At 32.9% G+C, this 17,298-nt stretch overlaps 1 protein-coding gene across 9 annotated transcripts in view; it reads right to left on the bottom strand.

Annotated features, from left to right (window-relative positions):
* The window catches only part of CFAP46 (cilia and flagella associated protein 46), a 77,710-nt gene that overhangs the window by 21,529 nt on the left and 38,883 nt on the right, over positions 1-17,298 (bottom strand). For 8 of the 9 annotated variants that reach the window (XM_084524969.1, XM_084524966.1, XM_084524967.1 and 5 more), the window contains 17 exons: positions 16,544-16,703; positions 15,306-15,529; positions 13,560-13,685; positions 13,273-13,326; positions 13,021-13,188; positions 12,532-12,680; positions 11,142-11,240; positions 10,772-10,901; positions 10,004-10,150; positions 7,983-8,183; positions 6,683-6,789; positions 5,669-5,851; positions 4,787-4,922; positions 3,696-3,884; positions 2,797-2,985; positions 1,974-2,108; positions 401-580 (listed from right to left, as the gene is read on the bottom strand). In XM_084524969.1, coding sequence (XP_084381095.1) covers positions 401-580; positions 1,974-2,108; positions 2,797-2,985; positions 3,696-3,884; positions 4,787-4,922; positions 5,669-5,851; positions 6,683-6,789; positions 7,983-8,183; positions 10,004-10,150; positions 10,772-10,901; positions 11,142-11,240; positions 12,532-12,680; positions 13,021-13,188; positions 13,273-13,326; positions 13,560-13,685; positions 15,306-15,529; positions 16,544-16,703 — 2,577 coding nt within the window. The remainder of the gene's footprint in view (positions 1-400; positions 581-1,973; positions 2,109-2,796; positions 2,986-3,695; positions 3,885-4,786; positions 4,923-5,668; positions 5,852-6,682; positions 6,790-7,982; positions 8,184-10,003; positions 10,151-10,771; positions 10,902-11,141; positions 11,241-12,531; positions 12,681-13,020; positions 13,189-13,272; positions 13,327-13,559; positions 13,686-15,305; positions 15,530-16,543; positions 16,704-17,298) is intronic. The other variant, XM_084524968.1, reaches the window with a different exon arrangement.

Genomic DNA, 17,298 nt, shown 5'->3' on the forward strand with positions numbered 1-17,298 from the left:
CTGAAAATAATGAATGAATAAATGCACAGAAACATTTTAAAAATTATTTGTCAGGGAAGGATTAAAATGTTTTGTGGTAATGTCTTATCTTACCTAATCACAATATAATAAATTATTGATAATAAAATATTTGCATGTATGCAATCAACAATGAAAACTTCATGTTAAGCACAACAGATACTGGAATTGTCAAAAAGCCATGGAACAAACATTTTGACCTCAGTTAACATACTGTATATTTAGTTACCCATATTACCAATTAGTGCCTATATGTATCTGTACGATCAATTATCAGGCAGGATCTGTACGATGAATGATCAGGCAATGTCTATAAACAAACATTCTTGCTTATGTAACTCAACACAACCTGGAAAAATGAATAATACATTAGCTGCATTACCTGATGAAGGGCTAAAAACTGGCTAGTCGAAACTGGATCAAATTGTCCAAAGCATTCAACCATTTCCAAACTAGCAGGACCAAGTACATTGGTAATATTATAGCTGAATGCAATACCCATACACTGTAGTAAAGCTTCACTGCACTGAGAAAGGTATTTCTGAGCCAACCTAAGTTCCTTCTAGATGATAAAAATAGAAAGGTTTATATTAAAATATGCCTTAATATTAAATATTCATTAAACGTATACAGATTATTTTTGTGTTAGAAAAATAAATATTATTTTTCATGGTCAATAATGTTTTTCTCCTTTTTTAGACATTTATTATGTTCAAAATATGCAAAATAGATTAATTATTCAGCAGATGCCACATTTGTTATACAGTATTAAAACATAAATGTTTTAAGAAAATACCTTCCTTAATATAAAACATGTAGTACATTTTAGCAAAACTATACTTAAATTCCAGAGAATAGGAGCTGCTCAGAACAAAGGAATTTTCAGTCAATTTTCAAAACAGTTGTTTCCATTTACAGTAAATTATATTTAATACAAATAAAACCACAATTTTCTTAATTTAGTTATTACATCAAGTTATCAATTAACAATATAAACTGTATATCTCCTCCTTCTAGTGTGCTTTGAGTTGCAGTAGTTAACACAGATCAGATCAGCATACAGCTTAAATGTTGTAAGAATTTTACAGATGTTTTATGACAGAAGTTATCTACTTGTTGCCAATCTGCAAAATGTTACATTCCTTTAAAAAGGCATGTCTGTGCAGTAAAAAGCTGCTACATGCTGGATCAATGAAAATCTTTAAAGGGGAAATTACTTCTACCTGGGAGCTCAATCAGAATCATAGAATCATAGAATCTCCCAAGTTGGAAGGGACTCATAAGGATCATCGAGTCCAAATCCTGGCACCACACAGGTCTACCCAAAATTTTAGACCATGTGACTAAGTGCACAGTCCAAATGCTTCTTACACTCCAACAGACTTGGTGCAGTGACTGCTTCCCTGGGGAGCCTGTTCCAGTGTGCAACCACCCTCTCAGTGAAGAACCTCTTCCTGATGTCTAGCCTAAATCTCCCCTGCCTTTAGATTAACACCATTCCCGTGGGTCCTATCGCTGGTGACTAAGGAGAATAGATTGACGCCTTGCTCTCCACTCCCTCTTGTGAGGAAGTTGTAGACTGCAATGAGCTCTCCCCTCAGCCTCCTCTTTTCCAGGCTGAACAGGCCAAGTGACCTCAGTCACTCCTCACACGTCTTCGCCATCTTTGTAGCCCTCCTCTGGACACTCTCCAACAGTTTCATGTCTTTTTTGTACCGTGGTGCCCAGAACTGCATCCAGTACTCAAGATGAGGCTCCCACAGAAGCTCCCACAGCATGTATTGAGATGCAGGACAGAGACACAAGAGAGGTAGAAAGACGGGATTTTCTGGGCATTTTGGAGATTCTAATTTTTAAGATCAAATTTATGTTACAAACATTTTCATTACCATTTCAAACAGAACTGATAAGGTAAGAAAATTATTTTTTTAAACTACTAAAACATGCCCAAATACCTTTAATTCCTGTACTTTCCTCCTATACTTATCAAACCGACACTTATTAGACAGTAAACTGATGTCTGTCACTTCCTGTTCATTGCATTCTCCTGAAATCAGGAAAGGTTTAGTGATGTCCAATTTAGCTTCTTCCTACTCATCACAGCAGGAAAAAAAAAAAAAAAAAAGTTAAACATTACATCATTACATCAGGTACAGGTGGCTTCATTTCTTTTGTGAATATTCAGGTGGAAATGAAACCCATGTTAAAAGATATCATATCACTACATGAATTCCTCGATGGTGATTTAGCAATACTATCAGGCATCAAAATTTCTTAATATGTTATGATGACAATATTAGATTTTTGATTTTCTGGTCTTTCTTCCTCCGTTTATTTCTTATGAACACTTCAATCCATCACTAAAATTGATTGACTCAATCAACATTCATTTTCTTACATGGCGTTCTTACTGCAACACAAAAGGAAGTTATAAACCTGAGCATTTCAAATACAAGTCCTTACTCTTCTTCCATGGTTACAAAGACAAACCTAACAAGCCCTTTAAGCCCTTCAAGAATTTTTTAATCTCTCCTGAAAATTTTGGAATTATCATATATCAGGAGTAAGTAAAAAAGTAATCTACATAACAATGGCATGTTGACAGAAGCATTTTTTTCTGAAATTCCTTGGTTCAGCAAACATTTTTCTTATGGCTTGTATGCAGTATGTAAAATCCAGAATAAAGAGTATTCCTATACAAGTGCATTTAGAAGAAAATACTGTGGTAGACAAACTTTACACACAAAAACTAATTTCTATGTAGAGAAGAATGCATACCATAATGTTTGGCTTCCAGTAGATTTCTGAATGTACAGGATCTATGTTAATGGCAAGTAAATGAAGACATTTTCCAGTGAGGTACAGGCATTTGGATTTGATGTCAGGGCAGCCTTTACAAAGATTCTGTATGTTTGCTAACTGAGCCAGTGTAATATGACCTATAGTGTACTCCATATGCTTCCAATCCTGGTAAAATATGTAGTCATGTTTATTTGCTCATGTATACCCACACATACAGAAACATACTTTTAAAATATATATATATACATGTGTGTACACACAAGAACATTTGTTAAATCCAATCAATTTTAACAACAAAATAGCTGCATCTAACAGATACACAAATTCATTACCAATTGATTAAAAAAAAAAAGTACACTAACGTATATAAGCAAATGACAAACAAATCTGAGAAAGAGTAAGGGGTAAAGGGGATACCAGAGAGAGTGCTGGGGCTGCTACATTTATTGTAGTAGCATTTCCTACTGTTGTTGTCAGAGGTAGAATAATGGGCAAGAAATATTGCTCTGTTCCAGTGGAGCACGTCTTGTTTTCTAAATCATCAGCTCAGTTAAGCAGTTCTGCTTAAAACCATTTAAAAAAGACCGTATTTTTAAAAAGCCCAATTATGAAGCCTCAAGTAATTTCCCTGTAACAATTAGTTGTTTTTAAGTCTTCACATTTAAGAAACAGAATTTTTCTTAAAAATATGAACAAATAATAACAACAACAACAAATGCACCAAAAAAAACCACTAGAACTTTCTTTGCTGCAAAACTATATGAATGGCCTGAGAAGCCCCTTCCTCAGTAGTGGAAGTTCTACTACAGAAAACAGCCCCGGTAAAGTTTGTTATACCTTTATATGCAAATCACAAGAATAATATGTTGTGTTACCTGTTCTGTTGCATTATCTTTAGTAGTTTCTCCACAGAATGATTCTGCAATTCTATGGAATGATGTTTTTCCCACTTTTTTAAGCTTTTTCTCAGTAGTAACAACTTGAAAAATATCCAGAAGAATTTCCACAAGGTTTAGCTTCCTGTTACCTAGTTGCCTCATTAATGGTATGCTAGTATTTGTATTCTGAAATACAGAAGAAAGGAAAGTACAGTTTTACTTCCAAATATGTTTGCAAAGTTAGCTGCTAAGAAGTTAGAATGTTCTATTTCTTTTAACTAAAGAAGCAAAAGTTTTAACATTATTGCCTCAATAGATCATAGATATGGCTATGTAACTTAACATAATTTAAGAGTAATTTAATTTTCAAAGATAAATCTTAAATACAATACAAGGCAATGAAAGTAGCTGCTTAGAACAAGAGTGGCTGGATTTCTGCTTGTCATGTTTTATGTACCCAGTACAAATATCTAATTATAAAGGCATTAGAAATGTGTACATAAAAACAGAATTTTATAATTGCTCATTTTGGTAACAGTCTTTAGAAGCAACACAAGAATACTTTAAAAAAGGCAAAGCAGAAAAAAAGCTAGATGCTAGAGTATAATAACAGTACACACTAAGCAAAGTAGACTGCAGGCTGTCATTACCCAAAATACAGTATTTTAAAGACAAGTTTTCTTTATTTACATAACAGTCAATGTAAATATTTTTCTCCTCAGGAATACATTTTATTGTGAGTAGTTTAAACCTGTCAGGTCTTTAGAGGATAATTTATAATTTCATCAAAATATCTCCAAGTTTAGATTTTTTCCTTTTGTAGCTTTTAGATAAATTTTAGAATTATAGACAATTGACAAAATAAATCTTCTAATTTCTTTCTTCTTCCTCTCTTAAACTGTAAATGCTTTGGGCATCAGAATGTTCCCTTCTGTGTTCATACAACGCCCAGCAGATAATCTCATCTGGGGCTTCCACAAATCATCCAAAAGCAAACAAATAGTAGAACTAAATTAGATTTATCTTCTTAAGTAATAAACACACACACACACATATATATATATATATATCCATCCATCCATCCATACCTCATTAACTGTAATTAAGCTGCAAACATTATGAAACACTTCTTCTGCTTTGGATACTGCCATCTGAGCTAAGTTATAAGCATCTAGACAGTGACTATGTTTTTCTTCTTCATTTCCTTCCTGCTTGGCAATCATCCTGAAAAAAAAAACATAGAACCAAAAAAATAATGTAAAAAAGTATTTATTTTTACAGTATCAACAATATTGAACATACATGATAGATAAAACACACTTTTGTGTGTTTGTTTTTTATATATTCAAATAGTAAAAGTAAATGTTCACACATTATTTTTTTCGAGGGGTTATTCCTGGAACTGTACTACTGCAACGTAAAGAGATTTTAATAAATAAAATAACAGCAGATAATACTCCAGTGTATCTATTCACCAAGAACAAAATTCCAGAACAGCTAGTTATAATACATATCTCAGTCATTATAATATATACTGTATATTCTGGAAACAGCTTAGAGTGAAGGCATACTGTGTTTTGCACCAGAATTTCTAGTAAAACATTTCAACAGCAATAATTGTAAAAGCCTATAGATACTTGAGAATGATTGGCATGGTTGCCCAAATGCCTTTACAAATGGAAAGACAAAAAACTGTCTTAGAGACCTTGATACTTTGTTTTGCTCAAAGACAGTACAAAAAACAGTAGACTAGGTAAAGTTAACTCTGCCTTCAGTGGAAAAGATTTTTGATTCTGAAGTAGTTTCTGAATATAGAACACATTTGGAATACAAATATACACCTAATATCCAGATATAAAAGCTATAAATATTATCTGCTCTTTTCTATCTTAGACTACAATAGTGTAAATAATACACTTTCTAGATTAGTTAAACTTAAATACAATTTTTCAGCGTAGGTATAATCTTACCTGTGAATATTTGCACGTTCCAGCAAAATCTCAGCACTGCAGTTTTTATGCCCATAATTAAGGAAGTCTTCCTCAATCTGAATTAATTTATTGTAAGATCCCTGTAGCATATGTGGCGACTGACAAGGCTCAGTATTAATAGTCATACAATTTTGAGCAAAATGTATCTCAATAAGTGCTTTCCTAGGGATAAAAATTATGTACAGGATGGCAGTCAGAAAGCACAGGCTGTATGTATTTCTCTCTGTCTTCCTTTAAATTATAATAAACATATAAGAAGCCTCTGAATTCTTTAAATTAATATTCTACAAATGATAGTAGGTCCTGAAAAATATCATAATTTCAGATTAGAACAGAGGTGTCAGTTGTTCCATGTATCTAATTTTTCAAACTACCTAGGCCTAGTCAGTTTTCTCAGCATAGCTGAAATGAGGAAACTATTAGTCTTCCCTTTCTAATCCAGAAGTTTAGCATTTCTGGAAAGAAAAGGAAATGTAGATGTTACGTCTTTCTCTCTTTTCACCTACACATTTTAAGCAATCTGTACTTGGATTTCAATATCACAAAAGTTATTGTTTAGTTTCACCATAAAAAGACTTCTTGGATAATGGTGAAGAAAAAAGTAGGTCAATACTGCGGTTTATGAGTGTTGTGGAAATATCTGAATGTTGTGGAAATATCTGCAACAGTAACCTCTGCACGGGCAAATGTATCTCAGTCCTTTGGGTAGCCTACACCTCAAACTATGCCTAAAACATTGTGGTATCTGAACTAGCTTACTAACTTACCAGGTAATAGGACTCTGTACAAGAATAAAGAAATTGGAAAGGAAATTTAAACAAACAAACAAACAAACAGAATAAGCAGAATTACTTGGAAGAAAAATATTTGAGAATCTTCCAAATGCACTATACTAAAATGAAGGTGAGTGACAAAACTAGTATTTACCTGCAGCTGGAGGTATATAGTGGAGCATAGTGGAGGCTGGATATATGTTAATAAAAAGACAATTACCTGGCTTCAAGGGATGCAATTATAAAACCCAACTCAGATTCTCTGTTAGGTCTCTTCAGTAAGGTAGATCTAAGTACATATACAGTGTGTTCCAGTATCTTACAAGCCTGCAGGTAACATCAGAATTTCACTTTAAATGTTTGCTGTTAATATTAAACATTAATTTAGAAAGCTTATATTTTGTATAGAAAATGTTAAATATCTTTCCCTAATATTCCCAGAGACGGCTGATTTTTGGCCACTGTATGCAATTCTAGAAAGTATACGTTGTGATTGTATTTAGGTATTTCGCTATGATTAAAAGATTGAAGCACATACACACAAGGAAAGGATAAAAGAGTTTGGCCTGAAGACAAAGTTAAGAGGTGCATACTACTGCTGCCCTCTTTTCTCTAAGCACACCATGCACAGAAGATGGAGCCAGACTCATCTTGAAGTCCCTAGCTGGTAAGTGAGAATGCCCCTTTGATGATGCTCAAAACCTCATATATAGATTTGTCCTTATTAAAGGTTTTAGTTACTACAGTCATGTTCGTTAGCCATGTAGACAAAAAAAAAAAAAAACAAAAACAAAAACAACGTATACTACATTAACAGCCATACTGGTAAACCCACAGTAAACACCTGCCCTCACTGCTAACTAGGTATTTTGTCTTTCCAAGACAAAATGTGAAGTCACCCAAAGCCAAAAAAATCTCTCTGTACAGGAAAGACTTGCATGTAATATCAATAAAGGACAGAGCATCACGGACACAACAGAACTATATCTGTGCTGAAGCTCATGGAAGTTAAGGGCTGAACAGTAAATGGGTATTTTAATGTTAAGGGTAAAATAAGAAAATGTTTTTAATAAATATATGTATTACAGTAGTATTTTTCAGGCTCTAAAAATCAGTATTTGAAATGTAACTACATACTGGGAAACAATACTAAAAGTTAGAATCTTTATTAAATATGTAAAACAAACACATGTCAACTGTTTACGATTTACAAAGGATCTTATCCAAGAGAATTGCATCCCTGACATTTAGTTACACATACTAGAGTACTGTTGTTCTTATTTCAATAGATGCATATACAACCTAACATTAAAAAAAAATTATACTTCTGTGGGGACAGTCTCATTCCTACTAGCATGCATCTGTTTGGAATTCGTAATTAATGTTTGTTGAATGCACAGCCAAGCAAACAACATTAACTGCATTTAACACCTAATTTTGTACTGAAATGCCAAGGGCATAAAATTTCTCTTCATTGAAAGTGAGGTACAGCTGCAGAAAAGTAAACAATATTTCCATACCGATCTCCATTTTTCTTCCCCCTCTTCCTCTAGAATTGCCTCTATTAGACTAACAGTGCTGTTGTACCAAAACTGTTCGTTTCCTCCTAGAAGCTGCGCTTTCTCAAGAAGTGCTTTAGCTTGTCTGTGTTTTTTTTCCAGGTTAGCCAAAACAGCCAATAAATACAAGCACCTTGACGCATCATATGGAGTCCTCAATTCCTAGGAAAAAAGATACATTACCTGTATATGAAAGAACCACTACCACTATTCATATTTATTTATATTCAGATTTTAGATAAAACTTATGAATAGGGTCAGAAATAAGAATTGAATAGTATTTCTTCATTTACTTGTAGAATTTGTTAGTTACTTTTTATATTACTTGTCCTTTTTCAAAAGCACAAAGTGTCTACTATGAACCAAAAACTTCAAATCTTCAAATATAGTTTGTATTTCTTTGTTCCCACACCTTCTACCCCACAGAAGTCAAATAAGCAGTTTTTCTTCTATTATTTGACACCATAGAATCATCTAGGTTGGAAAAGGCCTTCAAGATCATCAAGTTCAACCATCAACCTTACCTACCAAGTCCCACCACTTAAACATGTCCCCTAGTGCCATATATGCATACACCTGCTGTCATTTGTCTGTATATGATGAAGGAATTAATTTTTTTTTAGCAAACTGGGATCTAGATACTAGAGCTCCAGGAAATTTACAACACTATTTTATGCTACTTAAAAAGTATATACTAGTAGTATACATGATACTAACATACAGCATACTAAAGATAGTATACTGGCATGCAGACATATAGCATAAAAAATGCTATAGAAAAAAAATGTATCATTAAAATACGTTGTCCTCCCTGATGTCATCTGAACTTTTCTCAATGTACAATACTAAATTGATGCTTCAATAAAATAAATATATTATTTGTTAATATATGATTCCATATATTAAAATCATATAAATCATTGAAATCACATTATATATTTAAAATATTAACCTTTTAAATATAAAAATATTAATAATAAATATTATATAATACAATGTGTATAGGATATATCATATATAATATGTATAATGTATATAATATGTAATTAGTCATAAGTATTAAATTGAAATGTTAAAATATTAAAGTTATATTTACATTATTAAAATTTTAGCTTTATTCATGCTTAACATACTTCAACAGTTTTTACTTACATCAGCAAAATTAGTTAGTGGAATAACAGTATATTTATATAATTATATTTTTTTTAATTAAAGCAATTACAATAATTATGCGACTGTAACCTGCATAAGCAGGAAGAGAGCTGTAGTACAGAATACAAGTTGTAGGAAGAATATTTTTAATATAAAAACTTCACATTAAAGAGATTAAACGGCTTAGTTTGGTGGAACACAGGGACACTTTAAATCAGATCTGCCAGAGTTCTAAGTCATAATTTCTGCATAACTGGCTATCACTAAACATAATAACATTTAATAAAACATGTTATAAAACGTGTTTATAAAAATGTAGCACTAAAATCACAATAAAATACTAAGTGATGTAATTAGATTAAATGGTGAGCGGATGGAGATAAATGCCGTATCTCTCTTATTAACAAATCTTGAACATACGTAAACTACCTACACAAAGAAAGTTTGAACATAACTAGATGTTCCAAGGGTCACTGCAAAGCAGGGAGAGATGCTAGCACTATTTCACAAGTTGAAATAATCTTCAATAATCAGAAAGTTGGACTTAAGTTTCATATATTTAAATCTATTTATATTTTCAACTTCAATTGGTTTTTGCTTGGTCAGTTTTCTTTAATAGCACTATGAATGTTCTGGTTAGTTTCCCTTACTTTAATGAATAACAATGCATTCTCAGTTTAACAGTATTTTTATTTCTGCTTTAAAAAATATATCCCAGCAGTTACTTGTTTTTCTATTTGATTATTATTATGAGAAATGACTACATCAAAATTAACATTTTTCCTATATGTTATATTAATTTTTGTTTTTCTGTTTTATTTCTGATGTACCTGAGTTGCAGCATGGGCCTCTGAAAGCAGTAGTCTTGCTGGCTGATACAAACCTAGCTGAATTAGCACTTCAGCTTTTTCTATCCATAAGTAGGGGAAAGAAAGTGCACTCAGTCCTTTGCCTGTTATTGCATTTAACTCAAAAATCTGAAAAATAATAAAATATTAGACTGTTATAAATTTTAAAACTAAGCTATATGAAATACAAACTGTTATTAACTATTATATCCAGTCCCTGATATATCTCACAGTCCAGCTCTATTTTGTATTTTCTCAAAATTTTGAAGTTGTTTTATAAGACAAACAGGTTTACTGTGAGTTTTGGACATTTGTAATATGCAAAAGGTAGTTAACTCATAAATTTATACTATTACAATTAATTTTAGGACTGATTAACTACTTCAGATCTGCTACTGTAAGGAAGTAATTGACTCTTACTAGTAACTTTAGTAACTAGCAACTTGCTTTTGCTCTCAGCCATTTTCATTGATTTGTTTAGTCCCAAATTCCATTTGTAGAAAAGTGGCTTTTCTTTGTATGAATACTGATTCAATTCTTGTTACACAATATGGATAATATGCCAGACAAACCCAGCTCACATTCAGCCGATGACTGCCAGCAGAATTTAAGTAGTATGCACTTTTAATTAACTTTTTGTGTGTGTTGAATTACTTCTCAGGTATAAAATTATTTTAAAACAATGTAGGAAGTACATTAAAATCAAAAGGAAAGAGTAATTTATTAAGGAAATGGGAGTAGAAATAAAACCTTTTTCCCTGAAGCGAGGATATTTTCATCCTTACTACCATTCAGCTGAGCACTCTCCAAGAATGTTTTTCTTTCTTCTGTCTCTGCATGTATTTTTTTTTCCTTTTTCAGTGCAATCTCTTGCCTACACCTAAATTGTAACAAAGAAAAAATTAATTCGCGTATGTTTTAGGTGTATTTCATAATGAAATATTAGTGTATTAGGCAGCTTTACCACACACTCACTCTGTATATAGAGTCCCCTATATAAATTTGTATTAAGAGATCATTTTTTAAATACCTTTCTTTTCCTGTCAACACTTAGTAACTGTAGGGAAATAAATACGTACGTACATATATACATTAAGCCTATGTATGTAGAAATACATACATTACTTGTTCTAATTCACTGATGTATGCTTCTCCAGCAGCTTTCTCATGATATGAAGATGCCTGACTAAGTTTTAGGTCAGAACATATCAGGGCAATTCTAAGGGGAAAAAAGAAAAAGAAAAGAAAAAAAAAGGAAGAAATGTTTAAGAAACAAGAATCTTACAAAAGTTGTTTCATATAAACACATTAAAAGCATATAAACACATTAAAAAGAAGAGCATATATTCCATATTTTTCAACCTTGCTTTCATATGTCTTAACTAATATGGGTAGTAACAAACATTTTTTTAAAAAATATAGGTATATTTGAAATTACCTATTGAAGAGGTAAAAGTATGAAAATAGCATTTTTAATATGGTCTTATTACAACATGCAAAAACCACAGGCATATGAGCTAACCGGCTGCACTACATTAGTAAAGAATCACCTATTCGTGTATATCTATCAGATCATATATGAAAAACAGGTCACGAATAAAATAAATAAATAACGAAATAAAAACAACTCTTGAGGCATTAAGAAAAAAATTTATCTGAAGAAGCTTCATTGCAAATCAATTTCGTATTAGTAAACCACTTCAGTCTTGTGAGACAGTAACTCGGTAATCAATTATCCAGATGAGCACACGTCCATTTGTATACAGAAATGGATGTTTCTACATTTGTCAACTCTATTATGTCAAATCAGTTTCTAGCATTTTAAAAATAGATTCTATGGCATTTCAGAAACTATTGGGAATAAAGCTAGTATTAATTATTGCTGATAACTTAATTATTAAGCCATTATTATACAGTACACTTCTGAAGTGTGATAAAATGTTTTAACTGATCAGCAATAAGTCACCCCTGCATGCATATTAAATATTTTTGTTTTAAAAAAATCAGGGCTTAACATCCATAACGATCAAGAATTTTGGTCACAAAAGCAACTCTGGAAAAGAGAATGACAGAGCTAACTGGGGATACCTATTTGGGTTCTGAAGTAATATATTTTTGATGCAAGATGGGAGCCTTCCTTTCGAATATTTAAAACATAATATTTTAATTTAATTTTGTTTGGACTCCTTTCAGTTAGGTGACAATAAGACATTACAAAAATTATTCACATGAAAGTGGCTTGAGATCCCAAATCTTGTATATCTTTCCTCAAGGAGATGATATTTAGTAACTGATTTTCTGACTTTAATGCCACAAGCAAAACAATTCATCAAAACACCCTATTAAAATGAAATGAATGAATGAAATGAAGTGAATGAAAAAAAATAATTTAGAAAATTACAAATATAAAACAAATCACAAAAAGCATTGTTTACTATTTAGTGAAACACTGATGGACAGTCCACTTCATTCTGTTTCTCTTTTATTTAAAATAAATAGAGAATACAAACCGAAGGTGATAGAGATCGGACAGACTTCTACATTCCACAACTTCATTAGCAATAACTTCAGCTAGCTGAAAGATGGGAAGTATCAAGTGGGGGCAAAATATTTGCTGTAGTTCTTGAGCTAAAACGTCTATAAAATGCAAAGTGCATGTCTGAAAAAAAAAATAATTTTGTAGAAAATATATTTTAAATTACTGATTAAATATTAAGTTCTGAATGCTACTAAAAAATATAAACCAACTTTCAAGCTGAAAAAGCAGCTACATACACACGAATACAGCAAATTTACTCTGTAGGTTAAGTTCATTTCAAAATGCAGAGATAGACTAACACTTTGAAATATTAAGGAACGGAATGACACAAAAGTATTTCTGATAGCTGTCTGAACATACTCTTTATCACAAATACAAGAAAACTAAAATGGTACATAGGTCTCCACTATTCAATTTTTGCCTTAAATAAGAGCTCTAGAATTTTGAGGAGTAGACTCACAGGTTTTGTGAAATTATTCCAGTTAATACCATAACTATTTGTTTTCTGTTTAAAAGTATTTCTAACTTCATTGGGACAGTCATAATGAGCCCATTCTTCCACATTTATTGGTAAGGTATCAACTGACTCCTTCCTTTTAGGCTGCTCTTTCACAAAAGATTCTTCAACCTGTAATTTAAAATACAGCCATTCATGAGGCCCAAGTTGATATTTTGTTTGGTATTAAATTTTTAGCTAACATAAAAAACTTACTTGTTTAGTGTCTTTTGAAGTTTTGTCTCTTTTTTGACCTCTAGACTGGGGGTTCTGCAAAAAAGCAGTATTGTAACCAATGCAGCAAACAAAAGAAAAGTATCTGTACATTTATGACCTGCCGAGACCATACAATCAGAAGTGAAAATATAAGAGTCAGAGAAAAGTTCTTCACAAAATACAAGAGTTTTTGTAGGAAAGCACTTAAGTTATTTAACAGACAAGCACAGGGAAATATCTGTTATGAAGAGACTATTGATTTTATTTCATAGGAACAGGGTTCTTACTTGTTTCTCTTCCTTTTTGTCCTTCTCTTTCTTAGGAGCAATTGTTGGCTGTGCATCCTGAGGAGCTGTAAATTGTGAAGACTTTGATAATGCTCCTATAATATGTCCTGATGCTGACAATGATACCTAGATGAGAAAATAATTAGAGTGATGGTTTTTTTTTGTTTGTTTGTTTTTCCTGGAAATTTCTAGTAGTAATAATTATTCATTGTAAATCACTACCTACTAAAAATTGTCATACACCATGCTTTTTTACATAAGAGCTTTCTTCACAAAACAAGAAAATTCAAAGTATCCTAGATGCTGGCATTATTTGTACAAGCATTTTGGAAGATCATGATAATGCATGTAAGCAGCTTAACTGTCAGATGACATCCTATCCTCCCTGGATCTATAATAAAGCTACTTGGGTGGTTGGGCACTGGAACAGGCTCCCCAAGGAAGTGGTCAAGGAACCGAGCCTGCTGGAGTTCAAGAAGCATTTGGAGAATGCTCTCAGACACATGATCTTATTTTTATGTTTATCTATTTATTTATTGGGTGGTCCTTTGGGGACCCAGGAGTTGGACTCAATGATCCTTGTTGGTCCCTTCCAACTCAGATATTCTATGATTCTGTGATTTGACTTTTTTAATCTATATGGTTGGAAATTAAATTCCTACTTTAAACTACTAGTCTAGATTGCTTAGTCCTCTATAAATAGAGACAGAGGATCAGGGGTTCAAATGAATCTGGAAGACTGAAAATATGAAAGAGCCACTTTATTGTACTTTTGGAGTGGTCTTCTATATTGCGTCTAGTGAATGTGATATAACAGAAATTTCTAAATATTTAAACATATGAAAGCATCCAGAGAAAGTTCCTCGCATGTACAATAACAACACTTCTGATCTTGCCTAAAGCATAGAAACACGTATTAATCTGAGAAGATGAACGTATTTCATTAGAGTTATCTAGAGTAGATGAAAAAATATCACCAAAAAAAAATAATACTGGATGCTGCACAACTTCTGCAATGCCACCCATAGCATTAAGACTGTTTATATGAAGATTTGTGGCATTACTATTATCAAGTATAGATTTAGTGCTTTCGAAGATTTACTCATATTTAACATATAATAATAATCCTATGATTTTTGCTATAATGCTCAATTAGCCATTTAAATTGTGCATTCATATCAATGAGAAATCAAATACACTTGTTTGATTTGAAATGCTGTAGCAATGAAAAAGCGATTGAAGAATAATATTTAATGAAAACTGCCTGTCTATAATTTTTTTTCTTAACATGTAACAAACAAATCAACACTTTAATTTATTTTAACTACATCAGATGATTCCATTTAGTTGAATCATAGCCACTTTAAATCCATCTAAGTGACAGTCTAAGTCCCCTCCCTCAGAACTGTCACCAATGTCTTCAGTGTGTATTCTGATGCTAGTGAGATTCTTTAACTAATTAAAAATACAAAATTTTAGAAACACAAAAAAATCACAAGAAAAGAATGACTGCATTCCAAAGAAAAAATGGGCCACTGTTTTTATCCTTAAATGTCTGTTCCCTATTTACCTGAGAGAAATAATTTTCTTGTTTAATCCTAAACCTGAGAAAATATACTAATTATAGCATAAAATTGGAAACAGTAAAGACATAGCTAGACTGTCAAATGAGTAGTTGATACCGCAGTAACACTGACAGTTAAAAATATAATGGCCACATTATAACTTAATATCATATAATCTCACCTGCCAGATACGGATAACACAAGCATATGCCATCAAACAATGTTGCTGATGAAAAGGAGAACTATGACCAGAAACTACAGCCATTAAAGTCTGTGCTCTAAACAAAGCTTCCAACTGTTTAATATTAGTCAAATTTTCCAAATTGATTTGGGGCATGACATCATTTCTTCCAACATCTATCTTCAGATTTTCCATAGGCAATAATTTTTTAATAGATTTTTTTTCTGTTAAAAACGAAAAAATAACATGCCTATATTTGTATCTATAATAGTATTTTTAAAATTATTCAAAAGTTAAATTTCTAAATTACAAATAAAATCAGAAAAAAAAAGGAAAATCATCTACTGAATATGTTCTTCTCATGGTAATGTAATGCTACTTGTACTGTGTTTTAAATTAATAGTGTAACAATTATGCATATTAAATGACAGAAGTTCAACACTGAAATGAAATACACAACAGACACTTTAACTATGTCTTATATGTCTTATTTAACAGGACACAGTTCCTGCCAGATAACCTACGTGGCTCCTCTCCCTGGGGTCACAGCTCCTGCCAGGAGCCTGCTCCTGTGCAGGCTCTCCACAGACTGCAGCTGCCTGCAGGGCACTTCCACCTCCTCTGGAAGCTGCAGAGTAGATATCTGTTCCAGTGTGGTCCTCCATAGGCTACAGGGGCAAAACCTGCTTCACTACTGGCCTGCAGGGGAATCTCTGCTCCAGTATGTGGAGCATCTCCTCCTCCTCCTTCTCTGACCTTTTAGCATCTACAAAGTTTTTTTCTCTCACATTTTTCTTACTGCAGTCTCTCACAGCTGCTACACAGAGGTGTGTTTTTTTTTTTAACCCTCTCCTATCTTATGCAGAGGAGCAAACAGCATTCTTCATTGTCTCAGCTCTGGACAGTAGTGGATACCTTTTGGAGCCAGCTGGAACTGGCTCTATCCGACACAGGGCAGCACTCGGTCTCTTCTCTAACAGGCCGCCCCTGCAACAACCTACCTCCCTCCCTGCCCCAACCATAAGCATTTTGTGGTTTGGTGATGAGCGTAGATCTTTATGACACAACACAGAATTCACAGGTGCTTTTAAAATATCCTTGAACAAATGACAGTGCATTCTGGAGAAAGTACTGCCATGCTGCTGCCATTCTTTGTTTGCTAACTAAGTTATAAATTTAAATTGTCCCTTGCATTTGTTACTGGGAAATTTATTTGAATAATACACACATTTACATACCTTCTTCTTGAGAAGATTGCATAGAAAATTTCATATGTAGCAAGAGACCTACTGCCCAATCCAGAGGTTTAATAACATCATTAAGGGGAAACTGGTTACAGTATAACCATTCAGCAAATTCCATCAGGTAATCAACTTTCTGCCATTCATTTTCTTGTTTCTATGAAAGTGATAAAGGAAGAGTTAGTTTATATCTGGTGGTGTAAACCACTGAACTGATATTCAAAAGTTCAATATAGTCTTAATGGAAGCAAAAAAATAATTTGTCACTGAGCAGTTTCATTTGAATCACATAATCAGAGAGATATATAAAACAGAAAGCAACAGAAAACTCTATCAGTTTATTCTTTGCTTTTTCAAAATTTATTGCAATTAGCTATTCTTAGACTTTTTCTTTGTCAGGACTCAGCTGAACTCTTATGCCCTACCAGAAGTCAACCATACACACTCTTTTGAGGTTCCACAGGGCTTCATTTTAGGGCCAGTTCTCTTGTGTTTTTATAAATGATCTGGATGCAGGACTCAAATGGATAATAATTATGCAGATTACACTAAGTTAGCAGGAGCTGTTGACTCCTATGAGGATAGAGAGGACTTGCAAAAAGATCTTGACAAATTGGAGGGCTGGGCAATCACCAACCACATGAAGTTCAATGAGAGCAAGTGGCAGATTCTGTACCTCAGATGGGGCAACCAACCCTGGTTATATGTAGAGACCAGGGGGACAAGAGGCTGGAGAGCAGCCCCACAGAAAG

This window comes from Aythya ferina, assembly GCF_964211825.1.
Source record: "Aythya ferina genome assembly, chromosome: 7".
Lineage (NCBI taxonomy): Eukaryota > Metazoa > Chordata > Aves > Anseriformes > Anatidae > Aythya > Aythya ferina.